General features: G+C 36.0%; 1 protein-coding gene across 4 annotated transcripts in view; it reads left to right on the top strand.

Annotated features, from left to right (window-relative positions):
* SOX6 (SRY-box transcription factor 6) overlaps window positions 1-23,893 on the top strand; it is a 243,134-nt gene that overhangs the window by 88,173 nt on the left and 131,068 nt on the right. For all 4 annotated transcript variants that reach the window (XM_054390717.1, XM_054390714.1, XM_054390715.1 and 1 more), the window contains 2 exons: window positions 19,042-19,214; window positions 22,753-22,821. In XM_054390717.1, the coding sequence (XP_054246692.1) occupies window positions 19,042-19,214; window positions 22,753-22,821 (242 nt within the window). The remainder of the gene's footprint in view (window positions 1-19,041; window positions 19,215-22,752; window positions 22,822-23,893) is intronic.

Raw genomic sequence — 23,893 nt, 5'->3', positions numbered from 1 at the left:
ATGTTAAAATATCTTTAGTTTGATTTGCTTGAGGAAGGCAATAGATTCTAAAGTAAGAGTATTTTAATTAAACTTACCATGCCCATTGTAGCTGTTTGTTATCATTAACGTACCAGTGTAACTGGTTAGACTAATCATCAGTGTGAACTAGATTAACCTGTATGGCCTTACACCATCTTGATTTTTTGGTGCCATATGAAATACTTTTTTTCCAGGTTCTGGATTTAAATAGACATACCCCAGTCTCTACAGACAGAGGGTAGTTCTGTGAAAATGAATGTGCTCACTGTGCAGAGTGCTATTATTGACATTATGTACATGTAAGTCTTGGCAGGGCTGAAACGCTACTTAGTGGAAAAAAAAAGGAAGAAAACATTTTTGTCACTCTGGTCTTTTGGTCAGTGGGTCATATTTCAGTGGCACCTATCATCATGTTAAAAGTTAATGACTATTACCATTTCTACTTCTTAAAACTCCACATCTATAAATTACATTGTAACCAGCCATTCACATAAATCAAGTTCTCAATATTGTTGAATACATTTTATAAATAACATCAACCAGGATGCATGCAGTGTATTTCCATGCACACGATGAATTTATTACTTAAAATAATCACATATATCTCTATATTTTTTGCTTCACTGCTGTATACTTTTAAGCCTAACAATTCAGGGCTAACTGTATGAACCGGGTACTACAATGAAATCTAAGTACAGCTCATTCACATGCTGTGTTCTGTGGAACTGAGTCTCAAACAGTATCAACAGTTCATGGAAAAAAAAGAATAAGGATAATAATGCTAATGATAGGGGTTGTGAGGCACTGGCACAAGTTGCCTATAGAAATTGTGGATGCCCCATCCCCGGAAACATTCAAGGCCAGGTTGGGTGGAGCTCTAAGCAGCCTGATGTAGTGGAAGTTGTCCCTGCATATGGCAGCAGGAGAGTTGGAACTCGGTGATCTTCAAGGTTTCTTCCAACCCAAACGATTCTATGATTCATTCTGTGGTTATAATAATAAGGAACCTGAAACACCAATGCATTTTCTGAGCATGTTAGACAAGACTGCCTTTCAGAATTTCATCCATTCTTCTTTTGTTTTCTTTAATAAATACAGAGTCTTTACCTGTAGTCAAAAGGCTTCTATTCTGAAGAAACCTATTACTACTTGGAACTTAAGACTTTCTGTCACTTGATGTCAATGGCAAACTCCCTTTTGAGTCAAGACCCAGCGTAGCTACCAATGAAGTTGCTTGCCTTTAGTTAAATAAAAGTCCTGCTGAAGGCAAATGTGCAACTTGATATGAAAAATCAAGTGCATATGTAGGAGTTTGCTAAACTGATAAAATGTGTTTCTTCATGCTTTAGTGCTTTTGTTTTATGTTGCTGTAAACAAAGTAAAATTCTAATGAATGAATGGATGCAAGCATTTATCTAGAAAGGTGCATATAGGCATAGCACTGAAAAGACCAAAATTTTCTGATTAATTTGGATTCTGTGAATATCTGTAGATGCACTTGATCTTTTGTTACTGAAGTTTCATAATAAGAAAATCTTTGATGTAAGTATCAGATGTAAAGAACATACCATCCTGTAGTGTTCTGTGTCTGCGGACACTGAACAATCTGGGGTAGGGTGTAATGAAAGGGCAAACATACAGTAATATTTCCTCAATATACTCTTCCACTTTTCCACAAAATATTATTAATGAGCTTCTTGGTTCAGTGGTGTATCATTGGGGTTTAATGGCCCTTGATAGAATAATCATCTAGGACCATGTCCAATCACTTTTGAACCCTTTAATAGACAGCTGGAAAGTCTGTGGGGATAAGATCAGCAGTTAACAATATGCTGTGTATTTGAACCTGGTACCTTGTAGGTGTCCTCTAGATCCTCTATTATAATGGACAGGGAATGGTTCCCTGTTTGCCTTCTCTGTTACATTACATTCAGTGTCTCTTATCCAGGCTGACAAGTAAAAACTTATTTATTTATTCTACACATGAAAAGCTGTCCTGCACTTTAGTAATTCTTATCACTTGTCTCTGCAGTTAATTGGGAAGTAACCTTCTGTACAAAATATCCCTCTTCTGAGCAATATCAAAATGTGGCATTGATTAATGAGAACCTTCACAGCAATCCTTTTTACCTCAGTTGGTTTTAACCACCCTTTCAGAACAGGGAGTCTTGAAGTAGGGTCTTGATGTATGGATGTTGTGTAGTAATGAGAGCATCATAATGATATCAGAGATATAATTTTTTTTCATGAGATATGTAAAAATACTAATAACTTTATAAACTGTGGCTCAGAAGTGTCACTTGTAAAACTTAAGGGACATAGCAGTACTACTCAGAAATCAATGACACGTGAGCACATTTGGGAAAACCACATGCAACTGAGAATAGCAAGAACATAAAATGTAGCTTGACACAGCCACTGGCTCAAAAGCCTAAGCTCTATGAGGAATAGAAGAACAAAATTACCATAAGAGTTGTCCTTGTCCTCTCTAATCAAGCTGACCCTTTGGAGGTTAACTATCAGTATGTGTTTCAGGAGGTCTTGATTTGTCTGTGTCGCCTCTCTTCAGATCTGACCAACGACAGCTGACAGTTTTCTGCCAAAGGGCAGCTCTAGCCAAACTGGGCTCATTATCCTTCCTTTCACCTCCTCCTGCCAATGTTAAAGTGATTTCAGGCTAATACGATCCCCTTGCTCCAATCAGGTACCTTCCCCTTACTTGGTGAGTGGAATGGTCTCGATTCACTGTCTCCCTTCTGCCTCTTCCCTAGATATTTATTTTGTATTAAAGTAAATAATTTCTTTTCCACTCCCTCCAATTTTTTTTTTTGTCTGGCATGATTTGCCAATCAAGAAAATTTTCAAACCCAGTAGGAAGATGAAGTCTTGTCATTAATTGAATGTACAAATTGTAAAGCAAATTGAGAGAATTATATTGAAACGATTTCCATAGGAAATTGGTCTGCACAGAGCAAACAAAGAAAAAATCTTTTAAGGACATAGCCTCCCCTGATTCCATGAGTTCATTGTAGGTATTACCCTCTGTATTAATAGATTTATACCAAGGCAACTTGATCAGAACTTGTTCTTTGACATTAGCTGTCACTTTATGCTGTTACTTTAACATATCTTTTCTTACCCTTTTTTTTCCCTTTAAATTACTGTTAGTTCAACCCACATTTCCTAGTATTTACCTTGGTCAGTGTTGAAATTAATTAAGAAAGCTTGATGTTGGTTGTGTCGTCATAAATGTTTTTTAAGAGCTATACAACATTAAGCTGGGACCTGCTCAATAGCTGTTTAAAATTTGTTGCCCCATAGATAGCAGTAATGAGAGGCTAACACACTCATGTTGGGAATGAATCCTCATGTCTATTAAGATTTGTTTGAATAGGTTTCCATCACAACAGGTGCACAATTATTTTATGAGTAAAATATTATCAGCCTTCCAAATTAGCCAGAGCAAAATGCAAGTTGTCTGATTAAATAATCAAACCCAATACTTAAAATGCACTTGATTTCCACAGGAATTTTAAGATGCTAAGTCCCAGTCTATCAGTAAAGCTGTGATTGTTTGCAGCATGCAAGTAGCAGCTTGTAGAGTATCCTGTTTGGTATGTTTTACATAATTCATCCTACATTATACAGGACAAAACTGCTAAAAAAGCATATAATAATAGGTTTTACTTCTAGTCAAACAATTTTAATCTAGCAATGAAGGTATTATACTGTGCATTAAAATCAGAAAAAATGTGGGCCTCTAATGGAAAATAGTTTGAAAATGTTCTGCGTTCAATTAGGAGGTACATCAGTGTAGAAATACAAAACCCTATGTTGTTTTAAAATAATGTAGGCTACGAAGGGGGAGGGACAAAAGGAAAATTCTCTGAATCTGAAGTGCAGCTTGCAGTGTGGAGATCACATATGTCACCAGTTATTGAACAGCTCAGCAAACACAGTGACTCAGAAACCCAAGAAATGGGTAAAAATCTGAAATAGTAGGTTCACCACAAATGGAAAACCTAGCAGTGCAGCTGTCAGACCCAGATCATATACAGGTAACTGTTTGTTTACATATTTGAATCTGTTTGTCAATCAAGAAATGCTATGAATCTGGAGATGAGATCTCAAATACAAAACCACAAAGTCAGAGACAGCATCTGGAGGAGCTCCAAGCCACAAAAATTAGGGAAGAAGCAGCAAGGGCACAAAAACTGTAAACGCTTGCATGAATTCTGCCTCTATATACATTGAATTTAAATAATTGTGTTGATACATCAGTAATAATAATTGCTGATAAAAATTATAGTCCTTATTTTGGGCAGCAATATGTTTTACTAAATGTGAAATTAAATGCAATTTGTATTAATTAGGGATAATATGAAAGTATGTAAGTGGTTGACATTTCCGACATTTTAAAACCTACTACTCTATGTGAAGATGCATCTTCTGCAGTTGTTTTAACTTGGAGATGCTCTGGGTTTATACATGCCTCTAATGTGTTCTGTTAAAGTAAGATCACAGTTCTAACCCTATGATCAAAAAATTATTTTTTATGTAAGGTTCCTCATACTTTGAAATTTCGTTCTGGGATTTGACCATTGATGTAACTGTTGATTAGACAATTGTAGTTCTGTGTGGAAGCTGGAATACAGTCTGGATACAGGCACTAAACCAAAATCTTCTGTTAAAACACAGGTACTGTATTCCAGCTGTAAGATTTCAAAATTCAGTGTGGCATATATGGACATTTTATGTGGATTTATACAACTTGAGGTTTTCCAAATGTGGGAAAGCTTATGGGGACTTTATTTATTTAGATTGGTAATATCAAAGCAATAAACCCAGAAATTTACTAAGGAAGGTAAAGAAAATAAAATGGACATGACTATTCTGTGTTTTTTTTTTCTTCCCCTGATTCTTTAATAATTGTAGAATTCTTTTTAACTTATGACTGTAAGAACTTCTTTTTACCTTTGCTGCTTCCCTTTGTTGCCAGGATCCATTTGCCTATGTATTGCTGAGATTCTGCAACAGACAGGGATGGCTGTGGGTTTTCCTTTAGGGACTGCAGTGAATAGAAGATATATTCATAACTTAATTAACCCTCTTCTCTAATTTGTTGTTGTTTTCTTCACCTCCCAAGGCTTCTGTTGTGTAATTTTGTGTCTCTCAGACTTCAGTCAGAGATGGGATGCCCACCTCTGAAATATAAGAATTTTTCTAAAATGAAGTATGTTAGCCTATCAGGGTGCAGTTTGCCACTTTTCAAGACAACAGTGATTGACATAGGCAGCTTGGTTATCTCTGCATACCCTCAGATAACACATCCCACCATCAGAGGCATATGGAGACTTGGTGCTAAGAACTGGCACCAAGCAACCAATAGTGAGAATTATTCCTCTGCTGACCTGGAAAAAAAACATAGTCAGTCTCTACACATAATTTAAGTTTAGCTAACTTCATAGTGTGCAATAGTAAGAGTCCTAAACCCCTTTAAAAATCTTGGCTCAGAGGCACATCTAAAAAAAAAATCTAAGATCTTTACAGATGCAGCCAGATTGAAATTTTGATGCACATCTGGAACTCTTAGAGAGGAAATAAACATAAAATACATCACTTAAGAGCAAAATCATCTTAGTTCACAGTATCTGGGCATTGCAGTCACACTGATGTAACTTCTGGGAAACACATCAGAAACGTTGCATGAGTTGCAATAGGCACGTTGTTCCACACACAACTGTTTTTTAATAGGACACTTAAAAGGAAGATGATTAACTTTCAAAACCAATTAAGAGAGGTCTCAGTAGAAATCTGTTTTCCCTGCTTCTGCTTCTTCATTTGTTTTTTCAGTTTTAGTGTCTTGTTATGAACAAAAAATAATGATGAAATTGCAGTTGCTGTAGAAGTAATGAAAATGCAGGTTGGATAGTGTTTTATTGTCTTAAGGAGAGAGAAACAGTTAAGGGATCCTGATTTCCTAAATATATCCCAGGTCTATTTATAATGTATTGAATTAGAATGCTGTTATATGAATTATAATGTACCAAATTGGAATGCTGGAATTAAAAACTTGGTGTGTTTTCTACATGCTCCCAGTGCTTCAGGATTTGTTCTGATTTTTCTTTAGACTGTACTTAAAGTTGTTCCACAGTTCAGGCCTTTGAATATTAAATTTTAAGTCTTTTGAATGGGCATTGTTTATATTTTCATTCTGAGTGTTCCTTTTTTTTTGTGGTAGAATACCTATATAAGCACAACAAAATAACGTGATACCGTTCTCTGGTTTGAGACTGTGAAGAATTTCATTAACAGTGATTCTGTCGTGAAGGGTTGTGTTAAATGTTTTTGGTTTTGATCAACTAGGTATAGAACTAAACAGAATTAGAAAAAAAATTCCAACAGCAGTTTTAGTCACTTCTAAGAAACGTCTGGCTAAACATGCTGGTGCTTGTGGGTCAGAGTGTAACTATACCTGAACACTCTTAGAATATGTGTCGAACTTCAGTCTGCAAATGTGGGCCATTTGTGTTCTGCTCAATCTGATCTAGGGGGTTTTTCTGCAGCTAGGAAACTTGACTGATAATTTTCTAGCATATTTCATAGGAGCACAACAAGCTGGTCATAGAATTCTAGTTTGTTCTAAAATGTTTCCTTTTAAATTAAGTCTTTATTTGTAAAAGAAACTTTGAGGGAACAACAAGCATAGTTGAATTGTTTGGGTTTTGTTTCTCATTCCCATATATTGAGGTTGTGGTTATTTCAAAAAACATAAGATAATTCATATTTGTATCATTAGTATGCTCTGTTGAATTGAATTTTACAGATTACTAGGTTGTGTGTAGCAGATAAGTAACACTTCCAATTTATAACTGTTTTATTATGAAAGAAATTTAAAATAACATTCAGATTTATAAGCTTGAAGTTGCCAATTTTGACCATGTGATGCCATTATTAATGAACATTTCAATGGACCTGTTTCAAAGTGTAAATCCTTCAACTGACTTCTGTGGGCACATTCTAAATGTATAAAATGTTCTTGCTTTTCCATACATATCAAAGGCTTTTGACTAAATTGTCTCTTCTCAGATGAAGTAGGAAGTTTCTTCTTTACAGCTTCCATGATAGACAGGCTATGCTAATATCCTTGTTTTGCAATAAACTTTGCTTCTTCATTACTTATCACCAGAGGCAATAAAAATCTTCAGAGGCAAATATAAGTTTTTCATTGATATACTTGTTTGTATTTGTAAGACATGAAAGATGAACATGTAATTAAGATCAAAATTAAAATTTATATTTAAGATATATAAATCTTGCAGTACTAATACTGCTCATATTTATATTTAGACATTTTTGAGCGGTGTAGCTAATAACTAGTAACTAAAAACTCATGGAAGTAACTTATTTAACAAGATATAAAAAGTAACTGCAAGACATCATAAGTCAGAGTACATTTCACAGGGGCACATCTCTCCTGTGTGTACTGTGCATTCTGGATGCAGCAGAAGAAATGCATTTGGGTTACAGTTTTGAGTACAGGAAGGGAGGCAAGATTCCTAGAGTGTCTTGGAGTGGAATCCTCGGTGTTAGCTTTAAGGCAAATGCTCTCCAATGATCCTGATACATAAATTGATTAGTCCTTTTATATAATAGCTGCAGTGGCACCTATAGAGAGGATCTCTTCCCTTCTTGCATCCAGAAAGTATTCTGTCCTGTCCTGATTCTCATAAGCTCTCCTAGTACACAGATGCTCAGGTTCACTATAAGGCATGACATAATCCTACTTAAAACTAGATTAGCCCCACAGAAAAGTGCAGTGATGGTATGTTTTTTCACCTGATATGTGCATCCCACTGCAGGAGTACACACAAAAGCTGAATGCACTCAAGCTGTCACTTTTTCTCATCATCACCCCATGTATGTACAAAGTATCCCTCACTATTTAAAGAGAACAATCACATTATTTCTGCAAATACTGTGACAAACGCAGAAAAAAAGATATTAAAAATCCCCCTTTATGTATCTTGCTGTTTGAAATGCAAAACTTAATTAAAACATGATTCTTTTTCATCTTTATTAATCCACAGTTTAGACAATGTGAGAAAACTGAACAAACAAGAAGCTTCTTTTGCATCATGAACTACTTTTATGAAAGACAAATAAAGAAATCACAAGTAACTGAGTTCTGTTATACAGAGAAATTGATGTCATCTAATTCATATGAGCTATACTCATCAAATGAGATATTAAACTAACTTCCTCTAAACTCAGCTTCCTTCCAGTTATTTGGATGCATGTACAGTTCTCTTTCCCAAATAAGATTAGATGGAACAGATATTCAGTTCAGCCCTGTGATTGAAGACACAAGTTTTAATTGGAGAGCTCTTCCTTCCAAACAAGTGCTATTTTGCACTTGCACCACAGCAGGAAGAAATACTGGTTTAAAAAGAATGGAAGATCGAATAGATCACTTGAAATTGTATCATGTGTACATAATAAAAAGCAAGATTCATTTTAAAGAGTGTCCTGGTGCCTAGAAATCACTTAAAGTTAAAATTGAATATGGAAACAAAATGGGGTTTATCCAGCTGTACACTGGTATGAAAGAACAATCAATGAAATGGAGCAATTTCAAAATCAGTCCCGAATTCTCCTTTTAAATTTTTTTCTTCATCAGATTCTTAATCTTTTCATGTCAGTTGATAAGATCCTGCTTATTCCAGACTGTCATCAGTTGTAACTCTCAGCATTGTAATTCCATAGAAGACACTGTCTATGTGTGTAAAATAGTCATTTCATGTTGTAAAAACGAAGTTGCAAAAAAGTATCTTAGTTACACCTTTTACTTCAATGTTTTTATATGGTTATTACAGATGGCTTAGCATTCATGTTATCCATTCCCCTGCATCAAGGCATGGGTGCAAATATTCATCCAGAACTAAAATGTTTTTCTTCTTTTCTGGAAATGAAAAGTAGGAGTTTCCATTGATTTAAAACATCTCAAACATTATTTAACTAAATTAAGATACAGTGACACTATTAGTGCAGCAGAACTCCAATCAGTAAATTTTATGAGTCAGAACATGGAAAAAAAATATTGAAAGAATTATCCAGAAAGCAAAATAATGTTTAGGACAAAATGCTCTTTTGTTGAAATCCCTCTGAAGCTGGTGTGAAAGACAGCAATATTTCTCTGTACAAGCACTTCACTCTCAGTTTCACATCTATAATTTCATATTAAGCTATAAACTGCTCATGTAGAGAGTTACAAATCTAATAAGAAAGTGCGTTTAAAATTTGTATTATTATTATATAGTGTTCTGTACGGCAAATGATGCTGTCAGGACAAAATAGGCTCAGGCCTAAAACTGGGATGCTATAGAATATACATGTGCATAGGCTTCTTTAGTAACACATCTACATACTTCATATAGTGAATTTTGTAGAAGCTGAGAGATTAATGTCATTAAAAATAATGTTATTCCATCATGCTCAGTGATGAAGGTTTTTTGACTTCTATTTGGCATGTCTGCTATTGGTCCTCTGACAATTACAAAATTAAGCTAAAGCTGGTGAAGGAATCCATGTGTTTTGAGTCAGGTTCAGAGAAAAAATAATAGCGAATATAAACTACTTGCTTCTCTTACTATTTATGGGAACATGAAGATCAGTTCTCATGGCATCATAAAGGATAATTCTACTGAATTTTCTGGTTCTGTATGTACGTGTAAATATCGTGAGGAGAGAATTAGACTTGCTAAAGTTGTTGATTCCAATGTAATGAAGAAGCTACAAGCACTGTGAACTTCATTGTTATCGAGGGACTTGAGTTTTCTGCTATTTAGTATGTGTCCCATCTTCAGAAGGAAAGACTGGATATCTCCATTCCCTTGTGAGACTTAGCCTGTTTTGCTGTGTGAGAACCAAAAGCATTATAGGACTGTTGGCTTGGAGCTTGTTGCACAGCCCTTGAACATGAGAAAAGTTACAGGATTTAACTTTCAAACCCTTTTATTACTTTTTTATTTCTTTGAGGAAGGCATAACATTGTCCAGCTATTGTATTTGTGCTTAATATGTTTTCTCTGGTAGGGAAAGGTGAACCGATCGTGTGCTATTTTAACCTAAGATACTAACTTTCACAAAAAACTTACTGAATATGATCTGTCTGGGGATGTTTGCACAGACAATGTTCTGATCCTGAAAATTAGTCCTACTGTGACTTTCAAGCATTTCTGCCATTCAGTGTAGTTTTTCTACAGAAGAGGCACTGTTATGTAATTGCATGATAGTTATATTTTTTTTCCCTCCATTTATTCATGGTTTTCACTTCCAATGCCTTCTTTGGGCTTTTTACTTTTTAATATACTATTTTTTTCTATTATGTGGCCCACAGATACAGTTTGTAATCTTTACCATTCTTATCCTCAGAATGATTTTTCTTCCCTTCCCACCCTCCCTGATCTAGGAAAGTGCTGTAAATTGTATTTGAATGGGAAAACCTGAAACTGAAGGTCACAATATTTTTTCAGCTCTTTGAAGTCCTGAGTGGGTACCTTAAATAGATGGACCATCTTCATTTCTCTCTTGTTTTTTTTTTTTTTTTTAAACTTTAAAAGCTTTGGAATTGAGCATTAGAGTCAATAATAATATTAATAACACAAATTTTGTTTCCTATATAACTCCACCATGTTCATTTTATTTTGGTGAGCTGTGCCCTGGGCTACAGTCTTATCAGTTAACAAAATAAACCTGCTCATTTTTCTTTTCTCTTTACATTATATTTTAGTGTTTGTATCACTGCACAGACTACTCACAGCCTGTGGCCTCTGCTATATCTTTATATTCTAAATCAGCAAGAATAAGTTGGCTGTATTTTTAGTTGCAATGTCTAATACATATTCCTTTGTTTATACCCAGTATTAGGACATTTTTACCACATGAAGTCTGAGCAGTTCATATTAAATATATATGAATCATTTCTAAACCCACTGAAAGCATTAAAGCATTCATAACCCAATCTCTACGTGCTGCTGGAAAACCCTACGAATAATTTATTCAAAAAATTGTCATCTTTCTGCAACATGCACATGCATGAATTAACACTTAATATGTACTTAAATTAACACTTAATATGTGCTTCTAGTATTATTTAGAATGCAAGATGTGAAGTTCTGGAATTCAAGAGTAATTCTAAGAAACTGGCTAATAGCAATTTATTTAGCAATACTAAAGTAGAATTGTGTATATGAGACAGTAACAAAGATATCTAAACATAGTGAAAGTCCTCTGAGGCTTATGTCAGACAGAGCTCTTCATGTGTATGAAACAAAGTATGGATTCTGAGAGATTTGTTGGAATTCTGCTTTTTGCTGGGCACTGGTTTGCAGGAGGGGGAGGCTGAATCTCTGGCTAACATCACATTCTTTCCTACATTCCTGACATGGATTACGTTTTAGGGCTCAACTGTAGATTCACCACAACCCTAAAAATGGGGCAACACATCATTGTGCTGTTCTGTGAGCTGACCAGGCACTACTCAATCCAATCCTTTTGCTAGCAGATTCTGGAGCTGTTTGGCAGTAACTTGTGAACTGTCTATGTTGATCTGGACAATGTAGTGTTATTCTTTTGTATGTATTGCATACAAAATATGGTTTGCTTTGGTTAGAACTGTTGAGAAACACAGTCAAGGAACCTCCTTAGGAAACAGTTGAGAATTGCTAAGAAACAATACAAGAACAAAAAAGTCCAGAAAATAGATGAGATTAAAAAAAAAGGCCACAAAAGAAATGTTGTCTCAGAAAAAGTGGATATTTGCAGGAGCAGGGCTTAGGTCCAGGCATTTGTTGGGAAGGGTAGAGGCAGGTAAGCTAGCCTCTGTTGCCATCAGGTGATGGTAAATTTTTTAGGGAAATATTCAGCTGGATAGACATTCTTGTGACTGATTTGTTCTTAATGCAGGATAAACTGTGCTGTGATTTTTGGAGTCTTAAGGGATAAGTCCTTTAAATTCTTTTGAGAAAGGAAAAACCAACTGAGCGTAATACTTTAAATAGTCGAATCTGCTACAGTTTAATCTGAACATTCAGAGGTGCACTGGTGAAGTGAAGACTTGTGAAAGCATTTAGGCCCAGGCACTCCTGTCTCTGTCCCAGCTCGGGGTTCAGAGACACGTCTGGATGCATGTTGCTCATCTGCATGTGTGAGGATTGGATGAGGGCCTTAGCATGGGTGCAGGCCTCGGATGGCTGCAGTGGGACATTAACAGCTTGGTGTGACTGGAGGCAGAGAGGTGGCTGTGGTGATGGAGGTGCAGCTGGCCCTGCAGCCCTGAGTCCCTGCCTTCCTTCACTTCTTTGTGGGCATACTGGTGGGACAAGGAAGGGTCATCATGACTTCACTGATGAATTTTCATTTTCACTCTGTAATTCTGTGGCTAGTCTAGGAAACACAGTCTGGCCTGTGATAACTTTAGGATGATAAAACTCTCCTGCAAATCATACTAGTTTCAAATCACTCCCACCCCTAAGAGATTGCTTAAGCATCTGATGTTTAGTGCATGTGAAACTAGGATGAATCTTGCAGATTGCAGTAAAACATTTCCATCCTTCTAGTAAGCATACCTAATTTAAGCCTTTTGGTTTTGTTTTTGTTTTGGTTTGTTTTTTGTTGTTTGTTTGTTTTTTGTTTGTTTTTTTAATCTGACAAACAGATTTTGCTCTGTGGAATGGTTTCAACAGTTCCTAATATTAATTTCTGTTACTATTTATGGACATCAAGTATTTTCTTTGCTTAACACAGAATAATTTTGATACATAAGGGAGGAAGATCTCACACCTTCACAAGAGAAGCTCTCTACTGTGGTTTGCATGCTGGACATGTTTGCCGTGCTGCCTTCTGCACTGGGATGCTACAAAGCACAATGGAAGCATTTATAAAACTTTTTATTGACTAAGGACTGGACAGTAGCATATGGGAACGTCAACAATTGCTAACAGATCATGAAATAAAGAAATTCCAGTATTCTAGTGTTATAAAAAGAAAGGGGGGGAAAAAAGTCATTCAGAACTTAGTCATATTGGTTCAGCTGTTGTAACCAAAGACTGATAAGATAATAGAGGTCTTTGTGGCTGTTTTCTACTGAAATGCTTTATCTTTATGATGCACTTGGGGCCCTTTAGAGTGGAAAGCTTTTTAAACTGCTGTTGGAGTTAGAACTCAAATTAGATGCTGCTGCAATGGCAAGGGGGCTCCTTAGTCAGGCAGCCCTCACAAAGTGACTTTTATCTCCGAAGCCCTTCCATTAGATTGTTACTTTCGTCTGTTTTCCCTGTTTATTTTTGTTGACTTTTGCTGCCCTATTTTGTGGCATTTAAAAGGTGACCCAATCAAAAAAGGGTAAATGCTAAATGCTGGACAGAGCCTGTGAAGTAGAGACATCACAGCCTATCTGATGTGTGCTGCAGACTGCCGTGTTAGACAGAATGGTTTAACCAGGTTATCTCTGGGCAGCTAAGATCAAAACCACTTTCTTTCATGTCTAGCATTGTGTTTTTGCTTTCTTTTCAAACAATGTCCACAAGAAGAAGAAAAAAAAAAAGGGAAAAAAAAAGACTCAACAGAGGAATTGATTCATAAAGGCTTTTTTCTTTTGTTTTGTTTTTTTAAAAAAGCAAGCTGAAATTGCTTAACTTGATTCGCAATAATTTTTGATTGTTGGTTGAATTGCTTTGGTTGATGATACTTTGGAACTGCAGTTATGTGATTTAAAGCCCTTCTTAGTTTCTGGCAAACTTCACACTTTTTTCTTGCATTACTGTCTCTTCATTTCATAAAAGACACACTGCATGTTTATTCTGGAAACATAACAGGAGTAATCATTTGTGATTTATTAATTTGTATTTCCTGTAAGTATATGGGGCAAAAGTTAGTTTAGATGCAGTGCATAAACAAGGATGATATTTGTCATGCTTTACACTAATCACAGAATTCAAGAGAACCAATAATACTTTGCAGCTGTGTAGAGATTCCATGCAAAGATCTCAAAGCACTTCAGAAGCATTAACTAACCAGACATAAAATCCTCTGACTGGTAGTGTTTTACTGTGTGTACATATAGGGAAACTAAGGCAAACACATTAAGGAACCCACAGTAATTTTGCATCATAGCTAAAAATCCTACTTCATCAAGCATAGGAGCACACCTATACATTTTTGGCTCATTTATGACTTTGGTATTTTGTCTTTTATTCTCTTGGTAGATTATGTTGTTTTATCTTGTTTTCTTTTGCTGCGTGTAAAAGAAACTAGTTTAAATTACACTAAGCAAATCTGGAAGTCTATTTTTTGTTATTCCTGCTTGATTTTTTTCCTTTACCAGCAGTTGTTACTCTGCCTATATCCCATGACAGCTTGCCACAAGGACAGTGCCAAACTTAACACTGAAAAGCCACCTGTGTTTATTAACGTGCAGCCACATATGTGTGTAGACTGAATATGTAGTAAGGCATAATAGAGATCTTGTAAGGTAGTAAACCAGTGACTGATGTAGGAACTAGAGTAATATTATATATTTATACTTATAGGATACCACATTTTTAATCTCTTTTTTTCCCCCATTGCTTAAAGAAATCTAGATAGATAAAATGCAAGATGTTGCTTATGATTTTTATTAAATGCATTGTAAGATATATAATGATCTTCCTGTTACTTAGTGCACCAGAAATCATGTAGTGTTGTGATCAGTTTTAAACAGTAGGGTTTTGCCACAAGTAGAATTCTCTCTAAACGAAATTTTAGACCACAAGTTGAACTCTTCTCTTTTCAGCAGATTTATAGCTACTTTATATGTTCTCACTCCTGGTTAGATTGACCTATGACCAGAATTTCTCAAAAGTTCTCTTTGATCCCTTAGTTCTGTTCAGTCTGACCATTTTATCTCAATTCGTGCTCAAATCCATATGAAAACAAAGGGTAAAACAATATAAGCCCAAAAGGAAAAGTTAAAATATTGCTACAACCAAATTAATTTTCAGCTCATGATTATGATCACAAAGGCAAGAATACATAACCAAAGGACAATCAAAAAGAATAACAATTTTTTCCAAATTGGTGCTGAGACTGTTATATTTTCTTTTTTAAAAGAAGCCCTTAAACGTTATCGAATTCCCACCAACACTCAAAATTTTAAATACTGCTGGTAAAGGGAGTCAATGGATCAAATTCAGTGTATCTGAAGTCATTGAAATAAAGGCCCCTAAGAAAAATGTGTCAATTTTAAAGGTCTTTCCTAACTGAAGACCATTTTGTGATAGAGCCAAAGGTTAATAAAATCAGTAGTGAATGTAGCAATTTTACAGATAAGCTATTCACAACAAGTGTAGTTACTTGAATAAAAAGCTAATTCAGTTCTAAAATGCCACATGCAGTAGCAGTGAATAGCTGCTTTTAGGTGCTTTCTGCAGGAGGATAAAATACAGAATCACAGCACTCTTCTTTTCCAGCATCCCTGGCTGCCTGTAAATTGCTGTGAATGGGACTGTAGGCTGACAGGCTCTATTAAGACAAACTGCCTTTCTCATCGGAGAGATAAAATAAATCAGGTGTTTAGTCAAATTAAAATACTTCAGATGGAGCAGGCCCTGGGGAGCACTGATCCACCTGACAAATCTGAGAGAAACTCAAGACAGATGTGTTTTGGGGATAAGGAAGACCCCATGGAAAAAAAAATGCAGTGCTGTCTTCGGAGTAAGAATAGGATTAAAACAGAGAGTGTGCTGTGATATATAATATTTTATGGAAGCTGGCATATTTACTGTATATTTTTTACTAAGCTTTTTGTTTTATCTGTTTTTATTGCAAATAGATTTTACAGATTGCTATATTTTTATTTTATTTATAGATATTTTTAGTCAGCAGCAGAAGTTTATTTACTGGTAATGAGTTTAGGAATCTCATTGCTTGCTGCAGTAAGTGGATGCAAAACAGATGATGATGGCACACAGCTACTGATGACCTCTCTTGGCCCAGCCAGATCAGCTCAATCTGGTCTGCATTCTGAGCAAGTTGTTTTTTATTGGTATTTAAACTGTAAAATAATGGTTGGGATTTTCCACTCTAAAATTAAATTATACCCCCTACCCCTGCCAGTGCTCACACAACATTCTGTATCGTATGCTTTTTCTCATCTTGAGCAGTGTTCAGTTAGGTGTCTTGCAGCTTCGTGGAGGTCTTGTTATTTTTCCAGGAGCAGAGTGTACATTTTGTGGTCATCAGTTCTATTCTGTTGTTGGATTACATAGCACAGTACAAATTAAAGAGTAGAGTACTTTAAATGGGTCATTCATTTCAGATGTGTTTCTCTGGGGGGAAAAAGGAAAGAAAAACAATTGCTATGAATTTCTGAATAAGAACAGTTACTTCTGCCTACTATTGTAGAAGATGTAGAAAAATGGAAAAAGAAGTGACCTTAGAAATTTGCTGCAAATATATCAAATTATTCTAACTAATCATAGCAAAACAATCACGTTTTGCAGCCTTAGCAGGCACTCTTTGTGGTAGCTTTCTATTCATATTTTGAGGCAAGTACAAAGCATACAGAATAATATGGAAATTGAGCAGGAGATTAATATCTGCTTTGGGTGTGTAAAATATTTTATGACTATAAGATCAGTGGCCTGCGTTACAATGCCAAAGCTGCATGACAGATGTGAAAGTCTCAAGCTGTGGTTTCCCAGGTGGCAGTGGATGGCAATAAGTATCATTTGAGGCAGCAGGTTGTTTCCCATTGGCTTTCTAAAATAGATGGAGTGGTTGAACTCTTGTAGTCATGATGGGCAAGGGAGTTTTTCTTTGCAGAACAGTCTTTTATCCATGAAAATGAATGTCAGTGTACTATAACATATTCAAAAGCACCTAAATAATCTTTGATGCATCTTGCAAAATCTTCGAGAGTGAGCAACACAGTTTGGGGGGGTTAAGGTAAATCTGTACTAAAGTTACACAAGTAATTGAACTGATGTCAACAGTGTGGAACTAAGTACAAGCTAATGGACCCTGGTAAGGCAGTACCTTCAGTCTTCCTGGCCACATACCTGCCTAAGATTACTTTCAAAAATCTTTTCGTTGTTGTTTCAAAACAGCTTTTTGCATAGAACTCTTTAATTGCTTCAGTTGTGCATATCACACCATTTTGCAATGAGTTGCTCTGGATAGTAGTGTCATTCAGCTTTAGCTTCATGTGAAAAAGAGAAAAAAGAAAATCCTTAACCATCTCTAAAACTTCTGCTAGAACAGAAGTTACTGATTTTTGCATGTCCGGAAGGGCTGTGCCACATATATACTGAATTAAGATTTGGCATTACAAAGTACTGAAACACCAGTTTGTTGCAGACTCTTAAAACTAAGATATTGAATAGTGACTAAGAAATACAATATTTTCATCACTTTATGTTGTTAAATACAATTAGGAAATGTACAGAAAAGCAGATATCCCTCGTTTCTGTGAGTTTGCTTTGTTTAGAATGAATGCCTTAAACCACGAAGATTTGTTTTCAGTAGCAAGCAATTACAGACAGAGGTTTTCTTGTACACTGCTTTTGCAAATGAAATTCTGTTTAAGAATAACATTGATCCCATCATAGCATGATAGAAATAGTAGAGCATCTTGGGTTTGTCACCTGCTTAGCAGGAGTCTGATTTTTTCTTCCCTCTCCTTATGAAACCTGTCAACCTCTTTCTTCTCTTCCCTAGAAGATATTCATCTTACTCCTGGGAAGAAGGTGGAGTCATCATTTTGGTGACAGTTTCTCCATTCCCTCCCAGGTCCTGTTCCTCACACGTTTTCTTCCACTTCTAAATTCCTGTGACTTCTTTATCACAGTCCTCTGTTGTAAATGGAGGAAAGGAAGTATGCAAATACCTTTTCTTTTGTGCCACTTCTCATATCACTGTGGCAGTTTACAGACCTGACTAGTTCTTGATTGGATTTGGTTTGCTTCTTCTCTAACTCTCAGTTCTCCTGTACAATATAAAATTGCTTCATTTATCCCACTTCCAACTGTAAGCCTTTTTTCCAATGTTCTTTCAATGTTCCTGAACTGCTACCTGACTATAGCTGTATTATCTCTTGTAGAGTGGTGGCTCTGAGATGCTCACAGAAGGAAATGCAATGTATGGCTCAGATACAAGAGCTGACATTGCAGCCTGTGACAGAGTAATTTGTTCATACCTAAGGTGGGGAATTTTTGGATTGATTTGCAAAAGGACCCTGTACTCTCTACTTAGGAGACCCATGCAATTTACCCATAAACAGACCATTAAGCATCATTAGTGCGAAGAATAAATGTACCGTAGTTTCATATTAATTAAGTGCTCTCTGTAGAGTAAACTTTGAAAGTTAAATGAAAATTTTAAGCCATTTTCTCAGGTTAGCCATTTCTCTTAGGGACAAGTAGAGCTTGTTTTTAATACGCATTCCATAGCCAAAGCTTACATTTACCCTAACGACCTATCTGATAGATTGGTATTTTAGAGCAATGATCAATAAACTATTAAACTGCTTCTCCACTGAACAGCATCCTTTATTTTTTTTTTTTTTTTTTTTTTAGTATTTTTACATTCTTGGGGAAAAAAACCCCAACAAAATATATAAAGTGAAGGAAAGTTATGTCTAATAAACTGTGAATGTATTTATGACACTGGGCAGATTTAGATGGAAAAGATATAGGAATTTGTACACTGTGCATTGTTAATTACTCCTGTCGGAAAAAAAGAAATACTATATATCTTCTGCTCCAATTTTTGTTACATCCTCCACTGCTCAGAGCAGCCAAGCCATGTGCTAGATTCTTTGGGGATTTGTTAGCAAAATATATATTCAAGCTGCCATTTGAAATAAGATTATTGGTGATTCAGCCTTTTTTTTTTTTTTTTTTTTTTTTTTTTTTTTGGTGTATACTGCTTGGGTAACGATTGTCTATCTCATATTTACAGTACCTCTTTCCTGTACATTTAGGTACACCAGAAAGCCTGGCAGAAAAAGAGCGACAGCTCTCCACTATGATCACCCAGCTGATCAGCTTACGAGAGCAGCTCCTGGCTGCCCATGATGAGCAGAAAAAGCTGGCAGCCTCACAAATTGAAAAACAACGGCAGCAAATGGACCTTGCTCGCCAACAGCAAGAACAGGTGAGGCTCCAAGAAAGAAACCTGTGAAAATGTTTCATGCAGAATGCTTATCATAAATGCTGTTCTGCTTGGTGTATTGTGGGCTTTTTTTTTTTTTTTCTTTTATTTAGTTTTGTTAAAAGAGCTTAAATATCTTCAGAAATTACATCTTTTTCCAGAGAGAGGAAATAGTATAGGACCCTGAGGAGAAAAAAGTGGGTTTGGACATTCAAATAATTTCTTTCCTAGAATAAATGGCATTCCATTTCACAGTTCTTGTTTCTTGCACTGAGATGGGATTTGGGGAGTTACAAATAAACCAGACTATAATCATTATGTAACTCTTTTTGACAAGAAAACAATAGAACAAAAAAATGTGAAGCATCCTCAGTCCTTCAGATACCTTCTACAAGTAAGGTTTGATTTTTTTTTTTTTTTCCTATTGTGGGGCATTTTTGTTTGGTTTTTTTTTTTTTTTTTTGTTTTGGTTTTTAAAGGTGCAGCTGTGCAAAGAACTGTTTTTTGCTTGTATAAAAGTGTAACAACAATGATCCCATGCACTAGTCCCCTGGGCATTAGATCAGACAGATCCAAATTAATGTGTGGTTTTTAGGAATCTGACATTATTACCAGAATTATCTTTTCAGTTAAATGTATTTTATAGGATATATACAGCAATATATGCTCTGTTGATTTTAATGAGTTGTGACGTCTGGTATTTTATGTGCTTGAGTATTTGCCCACATGTAGGAATATGGACTCATCCCCTAATGGAAAATAACATAAAGGAACACTGTAAAAAATCAGAAGTTAGAATGTCATTTAGCCATCCAGAGATGACACAGTAATTAACTATTGACACTTGTGAATAAGCTAGCACAAATTAATCTTGACACATTTGCAGACGAGTGATATCTTACAGTGAACACTTTGTAATTATATTTCAAAATGAAAATTAAATGACACTTAAAACTAGGTTGTCATGCTCAATGAAGCGAGCATGTAGCTCAACCGATAGGCAAATAAAATTCAGAATTTGAGCCACATGGTGCTTGTGCACCCTACTTTACTGTGTCAAACCTATACATCAAGACTGTGCTACGGTAATTGCATTGCAAAGTATTGGATCCATTTTCTGTTGCAGTACTGTTCCATTTAAGAGGACTGACATTAGATGCTTCATGGTATATATTTCTGGGTTTCTTCAGGAAATGCCTATTCAAATGGTACTATATTGTACATACAGATGCAAAAAGCTATTTACAAGCATTCTGAGCTCTGGCAGATCAGTGCCTTTCCACAAGTAAACAAAGATTTCATCCTTGCCTAGGTTATAGCTTACAGTGTCAAGTAGCAGCCAAGTCACCAGAAGCTCCAAACTATTCTGGACATAGGCTATTGCGTATCTGTCAAAAAAAGAGCACTCAGAAAGAATGACTCATGAGGTAGCTCCATGGAGTGTCTCATTTCAATGTGAAATTACAAATCTGGAGCTGAATATTGTGATAATCTTTCTATTACCTTTACGGAATTTTAGCAGCAGGGACAATGTGGGTATAAACCCGACAGAGCTTATCTTCAGTGACAAGCACTGCACCTATAACATGGAATAGTACAACTAGTGTGTTACTCATTAAAACAGTAACTCAAGCACTCATACAGGTGTTAAAATAGTCTCTGTAGCACCACTACCATTAAGAGTTGCTTTTCCAAGCATAGACACTACTGCTGACCACTGACTGACAATAGATAACCAGAGGTCCTAGCAGCTGTCCCTAGGTTACCTGGGCACACAGGCTGCTAGCTCTGTTTCAACTGCCTTTTCCACTTGCTGACTAAGGCCTGCTTTTCCAGTCTTCATTCACTATATTGTTTTTGACTTGGAGATTTATCGAGAAATATTTGAATGCCAGGCTCATAAAGAGAGTTTGGGCTTTGTTACAAGCATCAGTGTAGCGGGCTGCGATAGTTCCTCGATTCTTTTGTTGGGCGGCACATTGTTGTTGTTCAGCCCCCAAATCACATGGATCTCAGTTTGTCTTTCTGAGGCCATATGAAATACTTAAAATGCATGTGAATTTTCTGTTGATCTCCCATACCAAACTGAATTTTAACTGCAGCAATGAAAAAAATTACAGAGATATTTCCAGGTGATGAAGTGAGAGATTAAGAAAATTGCAAACTTGATCCTGCCTGTGTGCACAAATACAAGCTGTTAATGTGTAACTGTACATTCCTTATGAGTTAATCTGAACATTGTGCACTAAAAGTATGTGATTATTTATTTACAAATCAGCTTTGCTACGTCTCTGTAATGTTTCTTTATTATAAAAACATTTCACTTATCTTTCTCATAAATGTGTTTGGAAGATGGTGGGGAAGGAGAGCAAAACTGGAACAGTGGATTTGAGTGACTAAACTACATTTGTCCTGCTGTTTTATGTGGTTCCTCTGCTCCAGATAAATATTTATAGGAGGGGAAATTATACTTAAGAAATTAAGGTAGCAGAAGTGCTGAGGCCAGGGTTTCCAGGAAACACAAATCTTATCCTTGTTTCAGTCTGCTGCAGTCACCCTTCTAAAGCAGAGGTCCATTTGCTACCCCAGCTCCCTGCAGCTTCTCCATCATAGCTGCAGTCCAGGTTACCCATTGCAGGGAGCAAGAAGTTCTGTGATTTGAGGTCAGGATCCTATTTCCCTTCTACTCTTCTGCACTTATTTGGGATGGTTTGTGGGAATGGGGATGAGTGGGGTGTCTGGGCAGATTCTCTCTCATTAGCCTCAGTGTTCCCAGCCCTGAACACTTGCTTCTCTCCATCTGTGTTAGAGAAGAGATGGAGTGAACCTTTGCACTCCAGATCCCTTACTGAATCTACTAAATGAGGGTAAGATTATCCACATATTTCACAAGGCTGTGTTGAGAATGAGTTACTGAGCATCAGGTACTGCTTTTATACAAAGTGAATAGTTCCAAGGAAGACTGAGGTTTACAAGACAAGTAATGTGCTCTCATTGTAGATGAAGTTAGAGAAGCTTGCCCTAGGAGCTGTGCTGAATAGTGAAACATCTATAAATACTAGCTAAAGCTTCCAGTTCAGCAAAGCAGGAAAATGTGTGTTTAACCTTAAGCACCTGAGTAATCCCATCCCCATTCAGCAAAGCACTTAATTTTAAGCGTGTGTTTCATTCCCATTGTAGCTAACAGTAATGCATCATAGTCAAAGATCACCACAGGCTTAAATGCTTTGTTGAATAGTGATGAGATTATTCACATGCACACAGCTAAACCCGTTTCTATGCTCTATAGAGTTGAGGCCTAAGTGCTTAAAAATCTGTATTTCTTTCTGGCTAACTAGAATTTATGTTGCATTTAAATTTAAAATGTTTACATCACATATAGAGATACCTCTAAAACATCCTTGTTTTGTTAAAAAAAAAAAAAGTTAATGATGCTTAATAAAAACATAATAAAGAATAACTAATAAATTTTTTTTTCACTCGATAATATTGATGTTTCAATATCACTCTTCTAATTTAATGGAAATTTTATTTCTGATAGATTGCAAGACAACAGCAGCAACTTCTGCAACAGCAGCACAAAATCAATCTACTGCAGCAGCAAATTCAGGTCAGTGTGTTTTATTGCTCTCTTCTGATGATACTTAAATTCCAGTTATGTCGAGGGAAGGATCTAAAATAACGCAACCACATGCTTTTCTAACAAGCCCTACTAAAGATGCTCTTTACAGAGAGTCTTTGTGTCTTAGAAAACCATTGTCAAAAATCTTTTTTGATGGAAAGAGCTTTTCTGTAATAAGCAGAGTGTTCTTCTGAAAGTTATGAACTATTCCTTAAATCTTGTGATTTAATTGCAAAATCTGCAATCGGTTTGACTTGTGTGAAGTAAAAGAAGAGTTTCAATCATTGTTTATAGAATACTTTATTCTAAAAAGGCAAAATGTGCTGTATCAGATTAGAAGAATATTTTCCATTTCATTAACTAATCAGCTATAGAACACAATAATAGATGTTTGGACAATACTAAGTTCTTGGGACCAGTCTGCTCAGGTACAAAGACCCACAGGTATATGTGTCCCATGTACCTTTGGAGTAAGTGGACCTTTACAGATCAGTGAATATTCTGAAGGTATCCAATTACAGATTCAAAGATTCACAGAATCACAGATTCTATTGTGTTGGAAGGGACCCTCAAGGGTCATCTTGTCGAACTTCCTTGCAGTCAGCAGGGACACCTCCAATTAGATCAGGCTGAGTCTATTAAACAGAACAGTTATTTGCATGAAAAATTTTTAACTTTTAAAATTCCTTTAAAAATTAGGACTCAGGAAGAGGGATCATGGCCAGGTAATACTTGGAGAATGTGGGTATATTTTAATGGGAAGTATCCTGCTCTAAAGTAAAAAGTTCAAAGGTACTTTATATTTCAGTTCACTCAATACTTTCCAGTAGCTTTACCCTTCCACCGACTCAGGGGAAATGTGGTCTGAAAATAGCTTGCATGTTCATTTTAGAATAGGTTGCAGGTTTGTTTTCTTGCTCACTCCCAATTTTCTTTTTGCATATTATTGAACCCTCCATAATTTTTTTTCCCATTCATTCCTAGATGCAAATGCAAAGAGCTTTAATGATTACTGTTATTGCTTGGTGATCCTTCCCTAGATTTGTTTCATAATTCTTGC

The sequence above is a fragment of the Indicator indicator genome, chromosome 21, assembly GCF_027791375.1.
Source record: "Indicator indicator isolate 239-I01 chromosome 21, UM_Iind_1.1, whole genome shotgun sequence".
In the NCBI taxonomy this organism is placed as follows: Eukaryota; Metazoa; Chordata; class Aves; order Piciformes; family Indicatoridae; genus Indicator; species Indicator indicator.
The sequence above is the reverse complement of the archived record's forward strand: the minus strand, read 5'-3'. Positions and strand labels throughout refer to the sequence as shown.